Consider the following 26,954-nt stretch of genomic DNA (forward strand, 5'->3'; position numbering starts at 1 on the left):
TATCAGTAATAATTTATTTCATGACTGCTCAATAAGTCTCAACTTTATAGCAATGAAGTATTATTTGCCATTACTATTATCAGTCTAATTAAGGGTATGATCGAGCATCACAAAATCCAACTAGTTCAGTTTAAAAAGATTTCTATAAAGTATTTACACTATTTTACAAATATCTACCCTTAATGAAAAGTATTGTACATCAGCTTTCCAGAGGTTAATGAATATGTCATAGAAAAATTAAATACAATTTTCATATACAGAACTGATGACATGCAAATCCAACAACTTAATGAGTATACAGTATTATCAATCATTACAATAAACTATTTACTATTAATGCCGTACTATATGGCAACAAAATAATTGCAACATTTATGATTGCATAACATATTCCAGTGTTAAATTTGTTTGAACATCCCAAGGTACAGAGAATAACAGCCCCAGGTCCCATTTACGTCAAAGATGAATCAAGTACACATATAGCTAGCTCTTCAGAGGCTTATGGAAACTTTTTATTCTTTACTAACCCATCGAAGCAAAGCTACTTGAATTTGTCCATCACTATTGAGCATCAAAAGTGAATGAATCATGGCAAAACATTTTGTAGATATAATGAAAGGTACAGTACACATGTACATTAATTCAACTCCCATATAATATATATATAACTGTTTGGAGAATAATATACAGTACAATCCATGTACTTCAGCATTTCAAATTATTTTCTAACATGTTCATGCCATCTTGCCATTTTTGGCCAACTTCCTCCCTTCCTTGCTAAAATGCTATTGTAGATCTTAATACTGGCCTATGCAAAAGCTACACTATTCACAATGATAAGGTATTTGATTTTTTGCTGCTTTAACCATGTTGACTAGTTCTCGATAATGGCACATCTTCCCATAAATCCTACATAGTCCAGTTGTAATCACAAGCAGTTATGTTACAATTAGTACAAAAATGAAAGGTAACAGTTACTTTGTCCTTTTCATGTAAAAATTTTTATTTTCCAGTTTCTTTTATATTCAAAATTCACAGATACCTTGACTTTTGTTCATGTCATAAATATTTAAATACCCATCATTACAATAAAATTTCAAGTCCTGATTAGTTATTAAATGGTAAACTATCTTCCAAATATTTTTCAAATACTATAACGTTACCCACGACAATTATACAAACTGAGGGGGAAAAAATTTTATCGAAAATCATGAACTACTACTCTATCAATGGTAAATTTGCACTATGATCACTTGTCTAACGAGTCCTCCTTTCTTCAGATATGGGAAAAATTGACCTATCTTGTTTTGAGGTCAAGCATTTATCAGAAATGTATACTATTTACTAGCAAAATACCTTTCTGAACTGTATAATGAAGATTGTGCAAAGGCCTGCTTTGAACAAGTTTTTATCTCAAAATGCCTTGACTACTTTCATACTGAAACGGAAAATGACAAGCAAAATTCAACATAAGTCCATGCTACAAGAACAATATGTACTAAATGTTTCAAGCAAAGAAAGGGTATGGCTTTATTTGGCACACAAACTTTTCCTTCATATCCAGATATATGTGGTGGTAATGTGTGTTGTATTGGGCTATGTTAGTAATTACTACGTCCTAATGTTGCAGGTTTATTTACCTAACAATATAGTTTTATTCTAGGAACTGACATAAGAACCAGAATCATTCATACTATGTACAAGACCATCCACTTCACTCCCATTCTGAGACTAACAACATCACTTTCAAGCCACAGGATGAAATCCCTAAAGCTCTGAAGATTATCCAAAGTTATGAAATAAAATACATTGAGTACAGTACTTGTTTCTATAGCTACATCAAAGCTAAAGAGAATTAATGGCAGTTGGAACCTCTCCAGTAGTGAGGCCACCTTGAAAAGAAGGGTAAATAATACAGTGATTATACAACAATACTAGATACAAAATATTCATGATCATAAGATGGACACATAATGCAAAAGCTTAGTTTGAAAGAGAAAAGAAATATAAAAGAAGCTTTGCTGCTCTGTTTATTTTGTACCATTACTTTACTCGTGGATATAAAATCAAAGGAAACTTAAAAGCTTCACAATTATAAAAAGGATGGGAACTATTAAAACCCACACACAGTTCAGTAAAGCTGCTGCATTTAAGCAGACACACAGTGTTGCAACTATTCACCATTCCAAAGTTTTTCCTCTTTCAACTAAATCTTTACAAACAAAGGCCAGAGACTGGCATTAATACATGCTCGGTCTAATACTGTAAATGTACATCAATATATTGAAAGCTGAAAGCAATAAATAAACATCACTGTATTTCATTAGATTACAAATCTAAATTAATTTGATTGCACAAAAAACATTAAGGTGTTTCTAAAAGGGGAAGGATAAATGGTAAATGACTGCAGAATAGTAACAAAGGTATAACAAGTATTTTTGTCAATGATAACTTGATTGAATGTTAGTATTCCTTAACTCTTAGCAGTGTGTTTAGTAATTAATTATTAATTTTCATGAAACATATGTTGTAGACCTTGATGAATTACACTGCAAGGATAATTCATTTAACCAAATTTATGACATTTCATTGAAACAAATAGTACTTGGCAACATGTTTCTTTGCCTATCTTCAATGTTGCAAATAAGTCTGATATGGTCTTGGTGTAATTACAATTACATATGTATTTGTACTGATAAATTTGCAGTTTGTATTCTTGTAATTATTTTATTTAAACATACACTAATTCTATATGTATGGTGTCAAAAAATCTTTTCACATGGTGTTTTTATTAGTTCTAAGGAATATCTGAACAAATTCTTCAAATTTAGTGCTTTGTTTACTTAGTAAGGAACAGGGGACTAATTTATCAACTCCATCCAATACAATGGCACATTCCTGGGAATAATCAGGGTTGCTTACATCTCCCTCCAATCTTGTGTAATATTTGACACGTGGGTCAAATTAGTCTCACCCTGACCCTGAGTGATGACCATAGCTTGAAATCTTAAGCAGTTCCACAAGCTTGGCATCATAGCTATCCAGTCTTTAGTTCTTAATTTTCTTACTTTTGGGTGCATGTAAACTTTTGCATGTATTAGTATTATTTTTATATGTGGTATTTATATCTGATAATCATCAGCTTTTAAAAATTTGATCTGTAATTTATTCCAATCTTTTATTTGCTCAAGTTCATTTTCCTGTGGCAAGTCCAGTCAGTGAAAGTTTGATAGCCAAATAAATTACCTTTTGATGCTTTCTGTAAGGAGTACTACACATTATGAATAAAAATAATGTATCTTAATTAACATGCAGAATTTGAATAAAAATAATGTATCTTAATTAACATGCAGAATTTGAAAATATAATTTGAATCAATAAGCTTTATATGCTTCACAGCATGGATATAGTCATTAAACTAAACTCTAACGACAGATTTTGTAAAGAAGTGGCAGCATTCACTTGAGAGAATGTTTTTGGGTTTTAGACAAATCAATTCTACTTTACATTATTTAGAAGAGCACTATTGACATTTTTATCAAAGCTGGACTACTATTTTGAATGTTGACAATGAATAATATCCAAAGTATTGCACTTGATCATGAAATTCTTAAAAATTCTTAGTTTCATACAATTCAAGAGCTCTCTCATAACATGAAAGAATCTTTGAGACAAAAATTCAAAGTCTTATGAAGATGGTTACTATAAGGAAGAAAATACTTGATTAGGCTGATATAATAGCAAATTTAGGATTCAAACTTGTAAAGTAAGCCTAATGAAATATAATTACAAAATTCTATTTGAGTCTTTAACTAAATTAAAAGTTCATAGGAAACCTTGTAGAGCAAGCACAGACTACACATGGTAACATTATAAAGCACAGGTTACACACGGTAAAAGATTATAACTAATGTCAATGGAAGTTTTTCAAGGTGGAGAATATTACATATTGCTTGTTAAAATAACAGTAATTTTAAATTTGAATGAGAACGTGCGAGAATATGGACAATGTAAACTTCCATTTATTTTTTCTAAGATATGAATGCTTAATGGGTCACATAACTTTAGCCTTTTCCATCAATGCCATATCCATGAGGTTTCACATAATGATGAACAGCACAACACTAGTTTGTGTGTTACTGTGTCAAACAAGATCCACCAACAAAAGCCCTTAACACCAATACAACAAATTGATAAACAAGAAGTTCTGTGGCAAAAAAAATTCTTCTTTAGTCATTTACACTAGCTCAAAGGATCAACAAAGTAAAAGGAGAGAGCAAGTATCCTGAGCTCGGGGTGTAGGAAACTGGAAAAGGTATCAAGAATTAAATTAATAAGTAGTTTGTGCAGTGAAGTCAGTCCAATTTAAATAAATAAATCCTCAAGTAAAAAATAATTATCCAAACAGAATAAACTACTAGTACACTAGTAGTGTACTTGGCTCCCAAAACTATCAGAGACCAAGAACACATTCTCCCAAATACATCTAATCATTATTCTTCATTTAACTTCCAAAAATCAACATACGAGACATGACCAAGCCAAAAATGCTAATGGTAAAATATTGATTCACTTTCTCCTCATTTAGTGATTAATATTAAAAACAGACCTAAAACAACACTAACAAATTGCAATTTTTTTACTCAAAGGAATGAAATAAACCTCATACTGAAATAAAATAACTAGATTGGAAACCAAGAAGCTTCGATTTTCTTTAAAATTGAATAAAGACCATTGACTCAATATTTGAAAAGCAATCTGGTAATTACATGAAAATTATAATAAAAAAAATAAATGTGTAAAATTTTCTTGACTGATTTGTCAACATTGCTACTAATCCCTATTATAATGTAAATATGCTTATCTAATGAACAAAAAGCACCACCATTCAACTACCTATGTGATTTCACCACATATCTTTACTGCCTTATAATGAAACTGATGCCACAAACCTTCTGATATATTTAAGCAAATACATTATACCATATGTAAGAATTACAATTCATTCAAATCATTTATACAATATTCCAGCTAGATAAACATTACAACTAACAATCATGTTCCACAGATGTTAACCTCCTATTTTCACTGATGCTAGTAGAACATGTTAAGGGTAGGCACATCAAGTGCCAATGTTTAACTTGTACAATAGCAGCCAGTGATTGTTGTAACTTTCTCCTGCTTTTTGGGAGTCCTGTCTATCTTTTTCAAGCAATCTGAATATCTGTATGGTCTCTTGACAAGTCAGAGCAGTAGTAAAACAAAGACTTCAACAGCGATCCTCAAAGTGAACATTAAATGAAAAAATTAAACAGCAATACTCAAAGTGAATATTAATACTGCTTTCAAGAACAGTACGGACAAAGCTTAGGATCATGAAATAAAGATGTAAGACCAATCAGACTTTAATATCTTTCAGTAAATAATAGATTGAGAGTATTGGCCATGTGAGACAGGGTCCCAATACAAGAGATTTACCCAATTCTAACCAATGTTTTGCTACAGAAATGTGTCTTCGGATTTTTTTTTTAATTACGTCTAAACTAGCTGCATATGCATAAGTAAAACCTAAAGGCTTCTCATTCACATGGATACACTATAATTATGATGAAATCAAAGCTATAACAATTACAAATAAGAAATGGAAGAAACATATTATAAAGGCAAGTCCAAAGAGCATCACTTTTCTTTTATAAACTTATTACAGTACCATCAAACTAAGAAATAACAATGTCATCCCACACCATACCATTGATGTTCTGTATGAAGAGTGTAGAGGTGTCATAACATCATAAATGTATTAACAATTAAACAATTTACCCTGTTTTCTCTTAAAGATGCTGTATAAAGTGTTTTCTTCCGTATAGGTACTAAAAATGCTTACATAAATTCATGAAATGATAAACAGCAATTGCATTAATCAGTAAAACATACCATTACATATTTGAAAGTATCTACTATACAACTATGACATCTTCAATACACCTGTAATTGCATTTAGTGTGAAATATATGATCAACTCCTGACACTCCAGCAAATTTAAAACAAATTGCAGTACTGCAGAATTTACAAATTAAATTAATTTCCCGTAGTATATGTATAAGCATAACAGAAGCTATTCTTTGTCTCAGACAATACTTTAAGCTCTCCTTTGCTAATCATACATTAAACCTCTATCTAGTGAGAGAAATAACTTCTTGTGAAAAATAAACAAAATCAACAGAGTTCCCCTTCACACAACAACATCCAGTATCTCTTAGTCTTTGCATATAACAAGGAAAATTACAGTATATAGCTATCTACTACTTCAAATTAAGACAACTGAATGGCATTTAAACAATGATCAATGGTTTGAGACCATTTCTAATACTTACAAAGAGGTAACGGTAATCTAATAAATGAAATCCCAAAGGCTACAGGGTTCTTCAAGATGCTAGAAAATTCTAACTAATATCTAAAGTGCTTCACTAACATCATAACTTTGTAGTTTCTCTTAGCTGAGCATGATCTCAAATACTGGATTAGTTGACAGTAGACAATACATTAATTCTTGTTTTGGAGCAAAGCTTTGTAGCTCCCACAACTGAGCATGATATCAAATACTGGATTAGTTAACAGTAAACCATGCACTGCAGCAAAGTTCTACTCAATACGTAATGTACATAGTACTGCAAAATAAGACTTTTCACTAAAGTGACGAAATAAACCAGTTGTTCCTAACTGTGAATTTAAATGTTTTCAAGAATGAGTCATTTTCCATTTTCTGTTAACCTAGTTTCATTATCAAGTTTGAATTGTTATGAGATACACCAGTGACCACACAGAATAAAGACAATATCTTGTTACCATTAAATATCCCTATGGTTTGTGTTGGCTTTCCCTATAATCTTGAATGATACATTAAAATTAACATCACACAGTCAACTTACGCATTAACTTGGTGCACAGAAATTTCCTCAAGAAATTTCTAAATAATTTCCTCCTAACCACAACATTATTTGAGTATAAAACCATAGTCTATTATCACAAACTATGATCTGACTAGACCTATGCTGTGATCAACATGGTTTCATTAACTCAGGAGAGGGCACAGTTTAACAATCCCCCCAAAAAAGGATGTACAAAAAGCAAATAAAATATTGCAAACTTTGAAGTGTTACGGAAAGACGCCCCAAGATGCTCTCCTTAAGAAGAAGGCTACACGTGCAATAAAAATAGAAAAGGCGCTTTTAGATGTGGTATCTAATGGAAGAGGGTACATCACAATGGCTAGAATGTGATACTTTTCCTTGTCTTTTATTATGAAAATTATCATTACCAAAGATAGTTTAAGAAAACTATCCACACAGAGAATACTATCTCAACTGCAAGCTTGAATGTAGCCCTAATACTCAAACAATAGTTTTACAATACCAGCCTCTGAATGTAATTCTTATAGGTTTAAGAGGTTGATTACATCACAAACATATACCACTATTGTATTTCTAGTTAAAATACAGTATTTGTAATAATAATGGTACTTTTAACAGAAACAGCAAAACTGCGCCTAAAATAAAAACCTTACTGTAATACAGTAAAAGAGGCACACCTGCTATTTTGAGACTGAAATTATAAGGGCCAATTAGTTGGACATAAAACAAATGGGCCAAAATGCACCAAATACCTGGGCACCTCTATCAACATAACTTAATGTGTCATTAAAAGAAGAACAAATATAATTAAGAAAAAATGTGAAAATGTTGATTCACTTTACGTGGTGGTGGGTCTCTGTACTATGTCCTGCTCCAGAGTAAAACTGTAGTAATACTGGAAGAGAAATAGAAATTAATAAGCAAAAAGGTTTCATATCCTCAAGGAGAACATGCTATTCAATACTATGTCAAATTATGTACACCCCACAATACAAATCATCCAAAAAAAGCAAACACTTAGTATATAATGTACCCATATCAATATACTGAAAAAAATACAAACCTAGCAAGATACAATATGTACGACCTCCCTAATTAGTAAATACAGTATTGATGGCATCTAAGGCTTCTCTTCATTTTCAAAAGGATTTTTTTTCTCCATGTAAAAATTTAATGTTATCAAAATATAACTAGTTTGGCAGAAATTTTTTTGACAAACAATGCAACTAGGACAGGATAAATGTTCAATTTTAATGCAATTTACAAACAGAAAATGTTTTATAACCCTTCGATTTCCTCTGCCTCCAATAGGTAATTCCAATGGTGACAATGAATTGATGATTGCTTAAACTTGCTAAAAAAACAAAAAAAGCAACTAAATTGTGGATTATACAAAATTATTTTAAAGTCAGTGTATTAGTGTATTAGAATACAATTTTCTGAAAGTTTAATTAAAGTTACATACTTTATTGTGTTTTGGTTATGTCATGTTGATGTGCACACCTAGCCCCTAGGAGATCCCATATAAATACAAATGCATCACTTTAAGGACACTATACAGACTGGTTGGACACTGTCAAGAACCTTAAGTTGGCACTACCAGCCTATGGGGCATAAACTTTTTATATCATACCCAAATGTAAAGATACCAATCCTAAATAAATTCATTTGATGCAAAAGAAAGGAAAAATACTGTAAATGTTATACCATACCTCATCCTCAATTTGTTGTTTACTTTTCTTGACTACAGCTGGAAGAGTATCGGAGCTTGAGTCGGTCGATTTCACATACTTCTTATTCAAAACAAATGGAACACCAAACAGTGCTGCAGGGGAAATTATGGTTATTTCTTACAAAGCACATAGGTAATGGACAGATTGCACTGATACCTTTGGACAGTAAATATAAAGATTACATTGATATTTCAGTTATCTACAATGTTTTATCAGAAATCAAATGTAATAAAACAGTAATAGTGATACTAAGATTTTACAGCAGGACTTATACAGTCCCATTAATCATTCATTCTAGGTCAATGTCCCAATACATATTTTCTTATGTCTTGTAGACATAGGCTACAAGTGGAACATTGAGGATGAGAGTCAGGTACTTGGTATATGACTGATGAATTTGTATGGAAAAGCTCTAGGAATAAATCTTGATTTGTTTCATCAAAACTTATCCATCATACAGAGCCTGAATCACAATTTTGGATGGAGGTTGTGAGGTTGAGAGCCCTAGCATCTAAAGATGGTCTGGGTACCAATCCTGCTGGGGGCCACAGAGGACCAATGAGTGTCATCCTAGGGAGACTGAAGGCTCAGAGTTAAAATGGGTAACAAAATCTTCAGGAGTATCAGAATAGTAAGTCTTGGAAGTTGACAAGAGAGATTCCTTAATCTCCTGTGGCCAGGGAGATCACTTCTTCAGATGACTGTGAGTGGCCTCTCTAGATGAGCAAGTCATTTCACAACAGAACTGTTAAAGTGTAGCAGCAGAAGAGCTACTAAACTAACTTGCTAAAAGCAACGCCCTATACTAAAGCAAGCTACATTATATAATATCTGTGGGGTCAAGGCTGAAAGTAGTGGCAAAACTGGAACAAGGGAAGGCTTAAATTCATCAACTAATCCAATGAGAGGTATTGGAACACTGAATGGTGCACAAAGGCACAGGAACACTGTAGGCACAGCTTGGTAAAGTGGGAGCAAGCAGCACTGCATGCAATACAACCACAGACAATAGAAGCTCGTGAAAAGCAAAGCAGGCACTGTCATAACAGTGGACACCAAAAAACCTGTACAAAATAGGATAGGCAGCAAAAGAGGTAAATTGGCTGACACCACATAAGCAGATGGTCCAGCAGTAACAGCAGAAGCATACAGATCTATTTGTGAAGCAGCAACGGGTTTAACAATAAACAGAGGCATCACCCAGAGTAACCAACAATGCCACAGGAAAGGCAGCAGAAGGGACGAAATTACAGGCAAAGTGATAAATACCAGCATAACGGGTGGGAGGAGGCAACCATCAGAAATAAGAAGCAAGCCATCTGTTGTAGGAACAATCACTGTTGAGGATATAGTTGAGAAAGCAGGCAGTGGAGTGAACTGAGCAATAGAGTGATCAGGAAGAGTTTGGTGAAAAAACAGGCTGAGCAGCAGCCAACAGGACATTCCTCAAGGACTGTGTCTTTAATCTTAGTAAGCAAAACAGAAGGTATAGAAGTCAAACAGGGCAATGAGTATTCCAAAGAGAACTGAAACTTTCAGTAGTAGAGCACTTCTATGGCCAGTATGTCCTCATCAAAATGCATCCACTGGCTGGCAGACTGGTCCCAGCAAATGTCACGGGCGAGACGAAGAGAACAACACTGGCCTCAACAACAGCATGTGAGGGTCTGTCTCTAGTGCAGCCATAAACACATGGCAGACTATCTCTGTCAAACCCTGACAGTTTCCTTAGGCATACTTATGATAAGCAGAAAAGTAAAATATGGGTAGTCCCCAGTTATTGGTGGACTTGGTTAAAGGCGATCCAGTTTTCAAGCGCCATAAAATCGGCGATTTATGGCGCCACAATGCGCCGAGTTCTGGTTACCATAAGGCACTGATATAGCGCCTTGGTGGGGTGGTTGGTATGGTGTTTGCGTCCCACCTCGGTGGTCGCGGGTTCGATTCTCTGCCATTCCATTGAGGAGTAAGAGATGTGTATCTCTGGTGATAGAGGTTCACTCTCGACGTGGTTTGGAAGTCGTGTAAAGCCGTTGGTCCCGTTGCTGAATAACCACTGGTTCCATGCAACGTAAAAACACCATACAGGCAAACAAACAATAAGGCACTGATGACAGTTATGGTGCCATAACACCTGACAGAGGCACCATTAGCTGGTTATTGGTGCCATAAATTGAACAAGATGTAACCAATAGAAGGCAGAACAACAAAAAATCTAAAAAGATAAACAGTCAAACAGAAATGCTAAATTTTACCACATAATCATGAGGTAGAAATCACAGATTCTACAACGATGCGGTGAAGCAGCGGACAATCTTGCACAGAAATGTATAATCCTGCAAAACTATATTCGTATAATAGACTGGATAGTTACTACCAACTGTGGGTTCATGGATGTTTAATGTACATACAGTTGCTCCTGGCTATTCTACTTCTTTCTCCTTTTGGATTTCAAAATTTGCATATGTTTGGATATAGCAAATGACTTGGACTTCCATATTTAAAATTATGGTCCTTTGATCATATTGTACTTTTTATACTCATACATAACAGCATTATTTAAAAATATGTAAAATATGTGACTTTTAAGATTACATACTACAAGATATTTCTTGTAATTCATTCACAAGAAACATTCTCACTTAACTGTAGTTCTCTCTTTCTCTCTCAAGAGGGATGATGGGATAATGCAATTTTACTACCATGAAGATTTATGTTTTCTTATACTGTACCCACTTTCTATACCTCATTTATGACCATAACCAAAGGCTTATTCTAACTGTATTGCAACCATGTCAAACTGATTAACCTGTCCAACTAATTCATCAACATGAATCACAACTTAGCTTACCAGAATGCCCAGGGCCATACAAAGTACTGGTGCTATGACTTGGATGTGTTGGAGAAGCATATGCTGGTGGGTTTCGGGGAGGTAATGGTGGAGCAGGGCTTGGACCCATAACACTACCACCAGGTGGAGCAGGTGCTGGTCGAGCAGGCCCCAATCCAGGATACAGACCTCCTCCTCCTCCTCCCCCACCTCCTCCTCCTATGCTTCCTCTTCCATTGGGATTCACACTATGTAGAGTAAAAAAAAAAAGAAAAAGAATCAATCTTGCAGTTTCCACAGAGTCACAATATGTACGTACTTATGCTATATTCTCTGATCACATCTACATAAATATTTACATGTAAAAACCTGTTGATATTCACAAAATGATGCAACGATTTGACCACAATGTATGATCATGAAAATTTATTTTATGAAAAAAGTTTTCCATACAAACCCACTATCATAACTAAGCCTCTAAAACTGTACTGGATGTTCCCAGATTTACCAGGATTTTTCGACAGACAGTAGACACTGATTCACCATGCCACCTTTCTGTGCATCCTTTGGTGTGTATCTTCTAATAGCCTCACTTTCTGAACTGACAGTAAGGCAGCAGGATTCAAAGGGGATGGGAGGAAGGGGCTAATAATTTGTCGAAATGGAGTCCGTTTCATTTCATACCATTAATCATATATTTCCTGAATTGCTAATTAGTAGAGTGGCTGACATGCTGAATGACTAAATTTGTTTAGATGTGCCTTTATGTTGCCTCAGAATATTTGGGAACTGTGGAGTCAAGAGTAGTCTTGGAATGCCTACAAGTTTTTTATAGTGCAATTAAAGACTTATGAGTGTGTCAAGCATGGAGCTTCTATCAGAATAAGGAAGGAGGTAAACTTGCCATCAACAAGACACAGAAAAAATAACACTGCAAGTCTATAGATATCTCTACACAGTGTCTTGAATTACTATGAAGTGGATAATGAGGTACTTGTTCATATAATATTAAGTAGTAATGTAATAGGTAGCTGGGCAGGAGAGGCAATAGGTAGTGCAAACCAATGACACCAGAGCATTCTTTAATTCTGTTTCTTTTTAGAATATTTCACAATTATCTAATATTTGTAAAATAGGCTTAAATACAACAGAAGTACAGTCTGTTCTGACTTCAAGGACATACACTCTTCTCTGTTCTGCTTCACCATTTGTCCCATTACTGTAGGCTTTATAAGTCCACTGCCTTTGCCAGCAGAGACCAAGTTCTTGGCGACTTGTTCTTCCTTTAGCCTATGAAGATGAACAGTCTAGAGGTGTTACCACTGAAGTTTCTGGTCCTCTTGAAGGTAAACCCTGATGGCCCTCACATAGCAAAGAGCAAGAGGTCTCTTTCATTACTTAAGAGACAAGGATGGAATGGTGGTGAAGAGTAGTGTGGCATGGTCCTGGCTGCTAATACTTTTGGGTCTTTGCTGTAAGACAATGGCAAACAACAAACCTGATGATGTATGTGATGTTTGCAGATAGTATGTGACTCTCACTTATGTGACTTGAAGATGCAAATGCCAGTAAAATTTCCATCTTTCCATCTTCAGTGTGAGGTCCAGCAAAAAAAAAAATAAATAAAGCTTCCTAGCTAATTAAGAGACTTCCCAGGACACAGGAGAGGTTCCAGTTTGGAGGTGTGCAAAACCCATTTGGAACCTTCTCAAAAGTGCTGCTGGGTAAGCTGCTTCAACTTCTTTAGTTACAAAATTTAAAACCCTGGAAGAGAGCAGCTTTATAATCCTTGATGATGGAGATAGATAACTCTCTATGGTGATATAAGAAGAAAAAGAATTTTTGGCAAATAAGGATATTGTGATATAGACAAGTTCAACACCCCTTCTACTACACTAGCGTCCTTCAAGCAACCTCTACCTCTGAGGCCTTGCTGCATAACCTTTAGAACTTCTTCTATTGATAGAATCCTGGGCCTCTGGGACTGTCCACAGTAGATCATTAGCCATCCCTGTTGTGGTTCCTGGAAATCTGCATTAATTTCAAGTTCCATTTACATCAAAAGATGGTATTTCATTGCATTTAGCAATTATTTCTTTCCAGTCCCTGTATCCTTCTTTCTAGAATGTAAATATATTTGTACTACTCTATTTCTACATGTAATAGCATTCAATATTTGCTTATTATGGCTATGGAATATCATTTTACTGGCTAGAGCTAATTGCAAGTACAGTACATACGTCAAAGCTACTAACTTCTCTTACAGGAATGTTTCGATTAATTTTTGATGCTATTTATTTTTTCTCGTTACACATTATTGTAAGTACCATTATAAAACAAAGTATAAAAGAAAACTGCAAACCTGAAAATCTTAAATAAACAAACTCATTAAAAAAGTCAACAACTTGTGCAACAGAGATGTCTTGACTCTCATATGGTCAAAAGGAAAAGTGAGACGAGGGCTAACCGTAGGTAAGAGTGCTAACTTAACCCTCAATTACCTGTCACTAGTTAACTGCCTTGTTACAACCTTCAATAAGCAAGCCAGCTAATGCCAAAGGTACATCCATAAATAAATAAATTACTGTTTATATTTTATATTGTTCATTGCTTTGAATTCACATATTAAACTGATATAGACAGTACAGTATCCACATAAGTTACAGACATTACAACACACAAAAGGTGAAGACAAAATAAAAAAAGAAAAACTGTAGTAAATAAGTGCTGTGTTGAATTAACTTCATTAACTGCAAAAGGCTTTTCTAAAATTGTTGTAGTAGTTTCTGTGGAACCACATATTCCATTTCCCATGTTATAAATGGAAATATACTGTATAAACTATTTCCTAAATAAAACTGTAGTACATGCAATTCATGAAGTTTTTATAATAATGTTCTTACTCTCTCTGCATAACCAATACATATAAAACCAACTAATCAACACAGTAATCAAACTTACCCATATGGCAGTGAAGATGATGTTTGACCTGGCTTATTGTATTGTGGTGTAGGAGCAGGACCAGGTTTGATACAAATGCAGAGGCCATTCATTTCACCTACTAAAGAGAACCCTTCAGGTGCTACTTTCGATCGACTTAGTATAATTATATCCGTAATTGTCTGAGTTGCCATATTTCGAGGAACTTGCTTATAACAAAGCTGCTTTTTCTTGAATGCCTTTTGACCTATAAATAAAAATACCAGTTCTTATCTGTTCTGATATTGTTTTAGCTGCAATTATAATTTTACAAAATAAAAATTTACTTATTAGGAGAAACATGTAAAACTTGGTAAAATTTATGATTGTCTTATACAAGAGGCCCCACAATGGGATGTAAATAGTCATTTTCAACTTCTTGTAAAAGGTAGGGAAAATTTTTCAGGATTGTTTTTCTTACACCTTGTGCATTTGTATATCTTATCTTCCTCTTTCCATTGATGTGATATTTTCTTAAATTGGCTGACCTCAAAGTTTACTGGCCTGGGGTGCTGCATATTGATTTTCTAGCCTGGCTCTTAAGGGTTAATCAACCAGATACTTACTTGTATCAATTGTTTGCTCGACAATTGTGTAACCAGCTGGCCTTGAGTCTCTATCATTAACAATGACAACGTGTTCAACAACATAACCCATGTAGCCTTCCGTTTTGCTGTGGCAGAGATACCGAGTGACTCTCCTAAAGAAACCATCTTTGTAAAGATCTGCATCTATGTCTTGATCATGGGTCTTCGATACCTAAAGACAAGTGTATATTTAAGTCACAGAGTTGGAAACTGTCTGAAAATGGAATTAAATCACAAGAAAAACAAAAGGATACAGTGTTTAACATTATGATACCAAGACTAAAAGCAACAATAAAATACCAAAAGAGCATTTCAAATATTACAATATTAACACAAATGTTTTACCTAGCATTAACTTGCATGAAATGTACCACATTCCTAGTTTGGATTTAAATGTTGCTTGACATTTTGATAAGAATTTCACCCATGGCAAGTGTTATCACATTACATGACGAAAAGAAAAGAAAACGTGCTTCTGGTTATTGCATAACTAAACTGATAACATCAAGATCAGTGTTTTTAGTTTTGCACTTTTATGCAAGGATAGTACTTACTCTAATAACCATCATCATAATTAGGTACTACAGCAGTAGTTTCATTACACTTAATATCTTATTAATACAAGAGATTTGTTAAATATTATTGATTTCAAAACAACTTCCATAATAGCATACTATGTAGTTTGGTTTTCTCAAATTTTCAAACTCAAGGCTTTTGGCATTCATCAATTTTACAATTACTGTAGCCTTAACAAATCGAAACCCAATTTACACAAGATTACTTTTTTACATATGCTAAAACATACCAATAATAGGCCACATTAATATGAAAAAAATAATTTTTTATAAAGTTTTCCATTAAAAAGAATCTGGGTTTTAATATTCATGGAGTAATTCCTGTCATAGATATATGTAATTCAAGAAAGTATTTTTTTAGTGGGAACACAGATATGGGTTTTAGAAATTGTCAGATTCTCTGTACTAGATATGAACCAGAAAATATGAATCAATACTAACTTCAGGAAATTAAAAAAATTACATATTACAACTCAAAATATAAACATTTTCAACTGGAGGAAAACTTACATATCTTGCAAAAGTGTTGCCGAAAAGATTAAAATGCTTACTTTGCAAGTCTAAACTCTGAGCGCATAAATAAATATTCTTATTGAAAAATTATAAATTTAATATGATGTTAAAAGGCTTGGACAAATAAGACTTTAAGAGTTACTGTAGTTCAGTCTGAACAAGCAATTATAAAAATACATACCGCAGTATAATTTGGAGGACAGCCAGCGAGTTCCTCTACTACACATACGGCTGTAATTGGGCGATCATCGGGGAGTGGCAAGGCATTGTATAAATCACGCATCATTCAACCTCACACTGAAAAGGAAAATTATACCGTCAGTGCATAAGTATACGTACTGTACAAAGTAAATGAATCCCAAGGGAAAAAGTTTACAAACCTGATGCCCATTAAGTACAGTAAAAAATATAATTTCTGGCATCCATTGGAGTAAACTATCAAAATTACCTTCATTTTCCCCTTTTCCCTTTCTTCTTCCTCCTTACACATCATTTCTGTACACTATTGTTTAGTAGAGGGTTTTCAGAGACCAACTATACATTTTAGCCCCAAATTCTACTGGTTTATCCATAGGATTAGTTCTGTGAGACCAACTATACATTTTTAGCCCCAAATTCTACTGGTTTATCCATAGGACTAGTTCTGTGGCAACAGCTGAAACAGATCACTAGGGAGATAGGAAGCTACGTATCTGCTTAATGACCAGGATGGTCCCCTGTTGTCTCTAGATTAAGACCTCATTTGAAATGTAACTTTTCCATAGATCCCAAGAGCAATACTCTCCAATGCCCCCAAAAGCCAAAATGATGATAACCATGCTATGTTTTATCCATTGGCAGATAGACAGAAAATGTTACCACTAGCCAGCCACTCCCTAGCCATACACAATCAAATTAATTCTGAGAGTATTCTGCATACATTAATGTTAGCTGGTTGCTTAATGCCCTGAATTCATTTCAATGCAAGCTGTCCATTAACCAAACATCCTTTGCCCACCTCCAAGGTTGTCACAAAAACATTAACACTGTTGCAAACTGCCTTTGATTGCATTCATTCTTCATTAAGTATTATGTGGTAGATAAGTTTCACCCGATGATTAAGTATTCAAAAAATTTTTGTTTCTTGCAGGGGATGTGAGTCAAATGATCTAATATAGTTTGAAGTCCTTCGAGAACACATTAAAAAAAAATTGTGGATTTGTGAATAGAGCAAATATTTCTGAAGATCTGATGAACCAGGTAAGTCTCCCTGACAAAATGTAGGTAATTATGCTACATGATACTAATGACATAGCTATACTAAACTCTTTATAACAATTAAAACGCAATTCCATATATATATATACATTTAAATACTAGGTATACTATGTTGGTAAACTGGTACTAGGTAGCCTGTATGTAGTGTATAGTATGTACCTCAATGTTTTCCATACATCAAAAGAATGGCAAGATTACCAAATTAACATGACAGAGTAAAATACAGTAAATAACATATGATTTCTTTACAGAAAGATAATTCCACTTCTTTAACTAGAAAATAAAATGAGTCCTGAGAAAGATTATGGTCCAATTATCTCTAATTCAGTAACAGGCTATTATTACTAGTTAAGATGGGAGCTAGCCTACATTTCCCCACATTGTACAGCTCTCAACTCATATATTTGAGTTTTCTAATGTTCCATCTGTGTAAAAAAAAATTTTTTTTTCTTCTTTTACCAATTTTGCTCATTGTTTGGACAACCAGCTGGAATCTGTATGGAATTAGAGGCTTCATAAGTGGGCAGTTTACCTGTAGCTCTCAGTCAGTGCACAACTCTGCTAACCTTTCTTATGTTTTTGACACATCTAACTTCTGAGAAACTTCTAATGAAATTTTCAGCAAATGCCACATGAAAGTTAGGTATTGTTCATAAATCAATGCAACCTGTTTTAGTACATCTTCCTTTACTGGAATACTGTTCTGTTTTCCAGTGTGGATGTCTGCTTCTGCCCGAGATTTATCTCTTTTAGATAGTGGTTCATGATGGTAGGTTTCAGTTTCCAAATAGTAGCAGTTATGACTTGGACTTAGACCATTGACGGATGGTCTCTTGTTTGTCACTTTTCATAGGTTTTTTTAAACATATCTTACACATTCACAATTGATCCCTGAACCCCTTAATCTGCTGAGAACAACCAGATTTGATGAGCTACACCAACAATATGTAGTAAATGTGCCTCTATTTATTAGATTTTTTTTTTTAATGAGTGGGATCTCTTCTTTCTTTATTTCCCTTTAGTTCCTTTTCTGTCTTCCTAATAAACACTATATTCCTTGGAAGTTTGTATTTCAAGTTAACGGCCCGTGTTCTTCCTCCATATGAATAGGTTTCATCTACTGAATAATAATAATAATAATAATAATAATAATAATAATAATAATAATAATAATAATAAACAAGGAAATAGATACCCTAATCCAGACTGTAAGGATTGTATCTGGGGACATCAGGATGGAGTTTGGAATAGAAAAATGTGCCTTAGTCAACACACAAAAGGGCAAAGTAACAAGGACTGAAGGGATAAAGCTACCAGATGGGGACAACATCAAACACATAGATGAGACGGGATATAAATATCTGGGAATAATGGAAGGAGGGGATATAAAACACCAAGAGATGAAGGACACCATCAGGAAAGAATATATGCAGAGACTCAAGGCGATACTCAAGTCAAAACTCAACGCTGGAAATATGATAAAAGCCATAAACACATGGGCAGTGCCAGTAATCAGATACAGCGCAGGAATAGTGGAATGGGCGAAGGGAGAACTTTGCAGCATACACCAGAAAACGAGGAAATATATAACAATACACTAAGGACTACACCCAAGAGCAAATACGGACAGACTATACATAACACGAAAGGAAGGAGGGAGGGGACTACTAAGCATAGAGGACTGCGTCAACATCAAGAACAGAGCACTGGGGCAATATATGAAGACCAGTGAAGACGAGTGGCTCAAAGAGTGCATGGGAAGAAGGACTGATGAAAGTAGACGAAGACCCAGAAATATACAGAGACAGGAGAAAGACCAGCAGAACAGAGGAATGGCATAACAAACCAATGCACAGACAATACATGAGACAGATTAAAGAACTAGCCAGCGATGACACGTGGCAATGGCTACTGAGGGGAGAGCTCAAGAAGGAAACTAAAGGAATGATAACAGCGGCACAAGATCAAGCCATAAAAACCAGATATGTCCAAAGAACGACAGATGGAAATAACATCTCTCCCATATGTAGGAAGTGCAATACGAAAAATGAAACCATAAACCACATAGCAAGCGAATGTCCGGCACTTGCACAGAACCAGTACAAAAAGAGGCATAATTCAGTAGCAAAAGCCCTCCATTGGAGCCTGTGCAAGCTACCTTGCAGTAATAAGTGGTACGAACACCAACCTGAAGGAGTGATAGAAAACGATCAGGCAAAGATCCTCTGGGACTATGGTATCAGAACAGATAGGGTGATATGTGCAAATAGACCAGACGTGACGTTGATTGACAAAATCAAGAAGAAAGTATCACTCATTGATGTTGCAATACCATGGGACACCAGAGTTCAAGAGAAAGAAAGGGAAAAAAATGTTTTTAGTATCAAGACCTGAAAATAGAAATAAGAAGGCTATGGGGTATGCCAGTGGAAATTGTACCTATAACCATAGGAACACTAGGCACGATATATATAAGAAGGCTATGGGGTATGCCAGTGGAAATTGTACCTATAACCATAGGAACACTAGGCACGATCTCAAGATCCCTGAAAAGGAATCTGGAAAAACTAGAGGCTGAAGTAGCTCCAGGACTCGTGCAGAAGAGTGTGATCCTAGAAACAGCGCACATAGTAAGAAAAGTGATGGACTCCTAAGGAGGCAGGATGCAACCCGGAACCCCACACTATATATACCACCCAGTCGAATTAGAGGGCTGTGATAGAGCAAAAAAAAAAAAAATATATATATATATACATAATAATAATAATAATAATGTTTCCTTGTCTCATTGATATTATAGTGCTAATAAGTCATCATGAAACCTAAAGAGCAAACCGAAAAGATAAGTAGATAGAAAAACGATAGTCGTTCCTACTTCATTAATGAAAGAAACATTTTAAAATGTAAGCAAAACAAACATAATTGGTTATGTATTTAGTGAGACAGACACACTTGTCTCAAGAAGAATACAGGAAGTTGACTGCCCTTTTGTGGAAGGGTACTCCCCTTCCAAAGTTTAACACCTCTTCACCTTCTTAATTACTTTCCACATATTCCATCAACTCTCCTAAATACTAGGCAGTAAAGTGAGGATAAATTTGCATTTTTTTATCTTTATTTGGTTTAGGTTTTTTGTATGATTTCTACATGCTAGGCTTGTTAAACTCGAGCTACATTATGTTTAGTTAGGTATTTTAATTTCTGGGGTTAATCCAATTTACATTCTTCCTTATTGGATATATTTGTCAGTACTTGGACATATTGATATTTGGACAGTCTTTTGGAATTGATTAAGTCCTAGTATCACTGTACATCTGGATGTAATTACTACACTCGTAGTTAGATACGGAACAAGGTGTTATTGGATACGGAACAAGGTGTTATTTAGCACAATTACCCTAACAGGAAAACAACCAAACACCCATCAACTAAAATAAAGGAACATTAGCCAGAAAATAGTAAAGTTATACTATTAGACTCTTCAAACTCTGACAGAACAGCAACTCCACTTGGCTCTGCACTAGTTACTATTCTGCTTTGAACTACCAATAACTGTTCTGAGGATGCCATAGGCTATCCTAGACATGCTTGAACACAGAACAGCCTATCATATATTTGACACGTCACTTGATTAAATTCAAATTACCTTATACGTAATGTTAAAAATTAACAAAATACGTAGTTTAGGAATGAACTAGGCAAGGTCAGGTTAAGTGCAACTAACACTGGCAGAACATGCGCAAGTAAATATATCTTTTATTTTTTTAAAGGCCTAAAGGCTATGCACATCTGAAAAGATGTAATTCCTCTTAGCCTATAGGCTATACCTATGTACCAGTTATGTAAAATTCATACTAGAATAGCCTAGCCTTTATTTATTTTTTTTTTGTGGAAAGAAAATATGACAACCTACATTGAACTATCTTTGGTCTAGCAGGAACTTTATGGAACCTTACGCTATTCTTTAATTTCATTTATTTATTTACTTATTTTCTTTTAGTGCCATTAATCATATAGAGATAACCAAAACCGCCTAACCTATGCTATTTAGGAACTCCACATCTATTGCAGGAATACAAATGACAATGACCTTGACTGGGTACTGCTTATCCTAGAATTGTTAAAATGCGTAATGTAGTAGTGACTATAACGAAGTCATTGTAAACAACCTGATCATTTAAATATTGTATGGTAAAACCTCAAAAATTACATAATGATGATAAATTCGGGCCTTTCCGGCTTAAACTACATATAGGTAGTACTTCAATAAAGAAATACATATAACATGGGTTACCTATGGTATAGGGCTATTAGCTACTACCTATATGCAACTTAGGTACTAGCCTACATATCACTAGCTAATCAGATGCAATGCAAACAATTTTATCACACAGGCTAGAAGATATATTTCAATCAATAACCACCCATTTCTATTCTAAGCCAACAATGTTGCAATTGCATACAGGCTGTTAAACAAGATATAGGTATAAGCTAGCTACTGGTTGTACAAATGAAGTTAACCTGTCTCTTCGTAATCTATCTGGACACCTAGATCTCTGCTATTACCACCTGACAGGTTCTATAGAAAATGGTAAACTCCTCGGAATCCATAGTTTAAGCTACGTTAGACAGGTTAGCATGTCATGTAAGTATGCTAACCCTAGCTAGCCATAAGGTAGGTGTAGTTGTCAAACCAAATCTACAGAAACATGATGTAACCTTCGTGTCGAAGCCCAAGAAATCTAAACAAACATCGCTGTAGCAGGGTATCAGCTTGCCCTCTCAGCCAGTGAATGTATTCTGTAGCCTCAGGATAACCTATGTCAGGTCACTGCAAAGTTTAGGGCCACCTACCTTGTACTTATAGGGTAGCCTACCGTATCGCTAAGGGCCAAATCGAGATGTTTTCACCGATGGTTAGACTATTTAGTCTTGATTAAATAGAAATGACACTTAAATCAACGAATGCACTCTTACGTAAAATGGGGCAATCTGCGAAGTATCTGTCAAACAGAATCACTGAGGCTAACACGGAAATACTTTTTAAAAACCTTTGGTCAATCACCAGTTTCTAAGAACGTCGCTTGATGACTCACTCTACTGCAGTCTCTGAAACACAATAATATGACAAAACGCTTTCAAAATGGCTTCTGTGGTGCTTATTTGTTACTAACGGTCAATAACAATCGCTATCAAAGCAGATACGATGGTGCAACCTGACCTTGTTACAAATTTACACCTGAGTGTCTACTAACTTAAAGCTTTAAGGCTAGGCTGCCAAGATGAAGAGCAAAACAACGAGGTTTACGACACTTACGGGAACAGGTATATTATTGCCATTAATTGCCATCATATTTTATTTTGAGAGTGTATATACTGATAAGTATGGCAATTATTTAATTCTAGAAATAATTCTTCGGATGGTTCTTACAGTTGTAAAACTCTTAGTATAAAACTTCGGTAACTCGTAGCTTTCATACGTCTGGACCTGTTTCCTATAACCAACCGTAATTCATTGGCAATGACAAGGAACGGTTTTGTATCGACCAAGAGTGAATAATGAATGTGTTTATTTCCCTTCAAATTTCTTAACAAGATTTTTAAAAAATTGTAGAGTGTCGTGATACCCATGATTGTGAAGATACCTTAACGCAACTACACAATGACTAGACAGCCGCCCGATTCATAAATGTACTATTTCTAAACGTAAATATTTGTGTTAACGCACACATCACGTAAACATACATCATTTATATATATATATAATATATATATATATACTATATATATATATATATATATTATATATATATATATATATATATATATATATATATATATATATATGTGTGTGTGTGTGTGTGTGTGTGTGTGGTGTGCGTGTGTGTGTGTGTATATATATATATATATATATATATATATATATATATATATATATATATATATGCGTGTGCGTATATACACATATACACTATATATGCGTGCGTGTGTAAAAGTATTGTATTCTCCTTTTTAAGTGGATGACTCTAGAGGGTGTCAATTGGGTTGAAGTGATTAGTTCCAGATTATTCAAAATAAACAGTTTTAATATATGCAACAAACCTAAGATGACTTCACCTTGCAATGCAAGCTTCCACAGAGCAGAATCCCACATATGAAAAATCGGCATTAATACAATAGTATTGAAAGTTTGCAACCTATCATAATATAATCTACAACATCGACTTCAGCAGTACTGGCAATAATACCATTCACAGTTTTCTGGTAAGTAGATGAAAGAAATTCTGGTACAGTGCGTGACACCACAATAGGAGCGTATAAATACTGATGGTGACAGGCAAAATAAGTAATGCAATATTTGTCAAAGCGCAGGTTTATGTTAGATGGATATCATCCAGTGAAGGTCATTATAACTGCCTCTAAGAGTACTGGTACATTGTGATAGAAATTTTCATTGTAGATAAGTATTTCAGCATCTGCGATTTGAGGTCAGTCAGTGCTCCATTAACAAATCTTTATTTTCCCATGCTGGTGGGTTCACACTTGCCATTAAGACCGAACAACTTACTCTTCTTGAAATTGAATCCATACATTTTATATACTTATTTCCTTTGAAGTAAATATACGTATCAGGTTTATACATTCTTAGAGCTAATGTGGTGCATCTTTCCGTAGTTGGTACCTACGGAAAACTAACTCTGGGAGTGTGCGTGTGTTTAGAACTGTGGAGTGAACATGGAGGAACCTTGCAGGAACAAGGAACCGGAGGAGGGTGTGACTGGTTTCTCTTTTAACGCTCAGATCACCAGTCAAGTGGAATTTCTATTACGAAAGCATGGCGTAATGAAAGATGTTTCAACCTTCGCGTGTGTGTGTTTAAATTGAAGGACAATGTTGTTTTCTCAAACAACTGCAGAGTTTATTCCAGATCTTGATACGTTTGCATGATTCAGTGTAACATGCCTTCATTAGTATTGCAGAGCAAGGTCGAGCAGTTTCCGGTATTCTGTCTCTGTAACAGACACGCTCTCACCTAGAGGCTTTTCGGCCTCAGCGCATACGGTCTTTTGTAGGCATTGAAATGATTTTGTACATAAAATCCATAGATGAGAGACATACAATATTCAGGAGACAAAGAAGAGGAAGAAAGCTTTATGCCAGCAGTGATTTCCAAGTTGCCTCTTATGAAAGCAAGTCACGAAATATTAAAGATTAAACACATACATTACGAAAACAGTAATCATAGTCGACTCAGACTGAATGTATGGTATTGGCCAAGGCAGATATGTTATTAGCTCGGGTTAGTGAACGAAAATACTAATTAGCAATTTCATTTATGCGTCGTTAATCTTTATGTCCGGTAATTAGTAAATTTAAGTAATTTACCTTCAATTACCAACTTATCCTTATTGAATTTCTGAAATAGGATTATCAGTGCTGAAAAGTGACAAGCGGCATATATATATCCCTATTAATTACCAACACTTTAAAATTAATTAGTTCAAAAAACCTTTAATAAATTTCATTTGCAATGCCATGAGGATTTTTGTCTTGTAATTTATCTTAAAGTATCTGGAGAGTTTTCTGACTGATTTTTCTATGGTGATCACGATGTCTTTGTCCCTTGACCTGACGGAAGTGCAGCATCTTTAAGGGACAATTTTCTTTTTTATCGGTTAAACTATACGGACTGTCTAAGCGCTTGGTGTCATTACTTCTTCGACTAGAGATGCAGCAAGGGAGGATGTAAATGCTTCCAGGTAAACGGGACATTCAAGTACTATTATAAATGCCAAAGCTTTACAGATAAGTCGTGAAGTTATCACATCTGGCTGTCGTCTTATCTTAGTTCTTTGAATTAGCTCTGCGACGTTCTTTCTCCTTCTACTGTATTTCATTTTCAAACCAAATCTTATCTTCATCAGCCCTCTCTTGTCAATCCCACGACCTGTTCCAGCCTAGCTAGTACTCTTTTGATACAAGTAAGTTAGGTTGTCAACTTGTAGACCTGATTAACTTATTGTGGAATGCTGAGGAGGGCGTGAATGCATAAAGTTTTCTGTCGTTCTTTTGTGATCTAGGTATCTGAAGTGAGAAGTGTCTGTTTAAAATTGTTACCAATTAAGGAACTGCAGTAATGTAGATTGTTGTGATTGTTAAGGTGATAATGTAAAAAGAATTATTCTCATTTGTAAAAAGACTTCATACATTTGTTTATCAAATGCGCACGACGGTTCATGCGTTAATGAAGACCAACATTTTCTATAAAAAAAGTATTCAGTTGTTTAGGGAAACAATTTGGTTATTACCCAAAATTCCTACATTTATTAGCTCCTTTAAACTGCTTATTGATTTGCGCTTGAAGTGGTTAAAACTCGTAAGTTGTCACTGGCCTTACCTAGAATTTAGAAATTCTGAAGAAATCGCCCACTTTCATACAAAGTTCTTTCTTGATTATGAATGACATCCAGGCAAGAGCAACAATCCTAGTTATTGGGTGTATGATAGTCGGCTATTGTGGATCGCAACTAGAGATAAGATGGAACGAACAAGGAATGTATTGTAATCGAAAGCGTAACGCCTTGTAGAACAAATACTGTATACTTTGAGGAAATACGCAAAGGATACATACAGTATTCTGAGTAGCTTATGAATATTGATGGCTGAAGAGAGCAGATGACTGAGTATGTATTATGCGAAGGGTAGGTGTTTTATCTATAGAGTAACCCAGCCACTTGCCCTGGGACTATTCCCTGACATGGCCCCATTTTTGGCACAAAAATATTCAAATTCTTTAGAAGTGCCATTTTAAGAAATATTATATTGTGGAAAACAAAAACAGCAAAGCCTTAAATGATTCTGAAATTTTGAAATTCTCTATAATTGACTTCTGTTTCTTATTTTCTCAGTTTTGCGAATACCAGCTTTTTAGTGCAAAATAGGACTTATGAAGATGGTAATAAAAAAGCTTTATAGCTCAATACTGATTTAGTACTTCCTAGAAAACGTCTAGTCTTAAGTTACTAAAAGAAATAGTTGCTTCAAAGTGGCATTACCCTTCAATTTCTGGTGCCACTTTTCATGGCATCGTAGATCATGTTTTCATTCAAGTCGATCACGAACGGCGTTGAACTTTGCGTGTTTTTTTTTTCTTTAAAAGAATCTTTAAAGAGCTGTTCGTATAATTTCGATTGTTATTATTCGGCTCTAGACATGAAGCCATGTGTAGCTGCTCGTAATCTTCCCAGCCAATTAGTCAGAGACGTCAAGCAAGTTTCCTGTGCAATGGCTTGGTTAATGTACAATCCGAGACTGTAGAATTCTACTTCAAATGCTAAATTTCCCTCACGTATTTCATCCATGCTTCATATTTATCGTTCCTTTATCCGTAAAATGTTAAAATTCTCTTATCCAAGACACTGTTTTTTCCAGCTTACCGGGATTTTGTTCTGCGAATGTCGGCGAGGCAAGTCAAAGACCTTTGTCGTTTTGTTCCGTAAGGACGAAGCCACGCTATGAATGATAATAAGACGACAAGGCTGTATACCCCTGATTGTGGGGGATGACTC

The 26,954-nt window shown here is 34.9% G+C and overlaps 1 protein-coding gene and 1 long non-coding RNA gene across 10 annotated transcripts in view; one reads left to right on the plus strand and one right to left on the minus strand.

The window, feature by feature from the left end:
- LOC135214829 (uncharacterized) overlaps positions 1-26,954 on the plus strand; it is a 70,800-nt gene that overhangs the window by 15,048 nt on the left and 28,798 nt on the right. For both annotated transcript variants that reach the window (XR_010314486.1, XR_010314487.1), the window contains exon 2: positions 17,258-17,367. This is a non-coding gene — a long non-coding RNA (uncharacterized LOC135214829). The remainder of the gene's footprint in view (positions 1-17,257; positions 17,368-26,954) is intronic.
- On the minus strand, positions 1-26,954 carry LOC135214827 (multivesicular body subunit 12B-like). 8 transcript variants are annotated; one of them, XM_064249220.1, is made up of 7 exons: positions 26,823-26,954; positions 16,310-16,425; positions 15,020-15,212; positions 14,436-14,661; positions 11,496-11,722; positions 8,624-8,736; positions 1-7,806 (listed from the first exon to the last, which is right to left on the minus strand). In XM_064249220.1, the coding sequence occupies exons 2-7, from the start codon at positions 16,412-16,414 to the stop codon at positions 7,750-7,752; spliced, it is 921 nt and encodes a 306-aa protein (XP_064105290.1). In that variant the 5' UTR covers positions 16,415-16,425; positions 26,823-26,954; the 3' UTR covers positions 1-7,749. The 8 variants fall into 8 exon arrangements, with proteins under 8 accessions (XP_064105290.1, XP_064105283.1, XP_064105286.1 ...); XM_064249213.1 differs by lacking the exon at positions 26,823-26,954 and adding an exon at positions 22,641-22,702; XM_064249216.1 differs by lacking the exon at positions 26,823-26,954 and adding an exon at positions 22,607-22,670.

The sequence above is a fragment of the Macrobrachium nipponense genome, chromosome 46 (genome assembly GCF_015104395.2).
Source record: "Macrobrachium nipponense isolate FS-2020 chromosome 46, ASM1510439v2, whole genome shotgun sequence".
In the NCBI taxonomy this organism is placed as follows: Eukaryota; Metazoa; Arthropoda; class Malacostraca; order Decapoda; family Palaemonidae; genus Macrobrachium; species Macrobrachium nipponense.

What these genes read in the sequence shown, in the direction of transcription:
- LOC135214827 (XM_064249220.1), bottom strand. Translation starts at nt 16,414, where the DNA reads ATGATGCGTGATTTATACAATGCCTTGCCACTCCCCGATGATCGCCCA. An exon ending in TCATCTTCACTGCCATATGG is followed by an intron (nt 11,723 to 14,435) that starts GTAAGTTTGATT and finishes TACTCTACATAG; the next exon opens with TGTGAATCCCAATGGAAGAG. An exon ending in AACAACAAATTGAGGATGAG is followed by an intron (nt 7,807 to 8,623) that starts GTATGGTATAAC and finishes TTTCTCTTCCAG; the next exon opens with TATTACTACAGTTTTACTCT.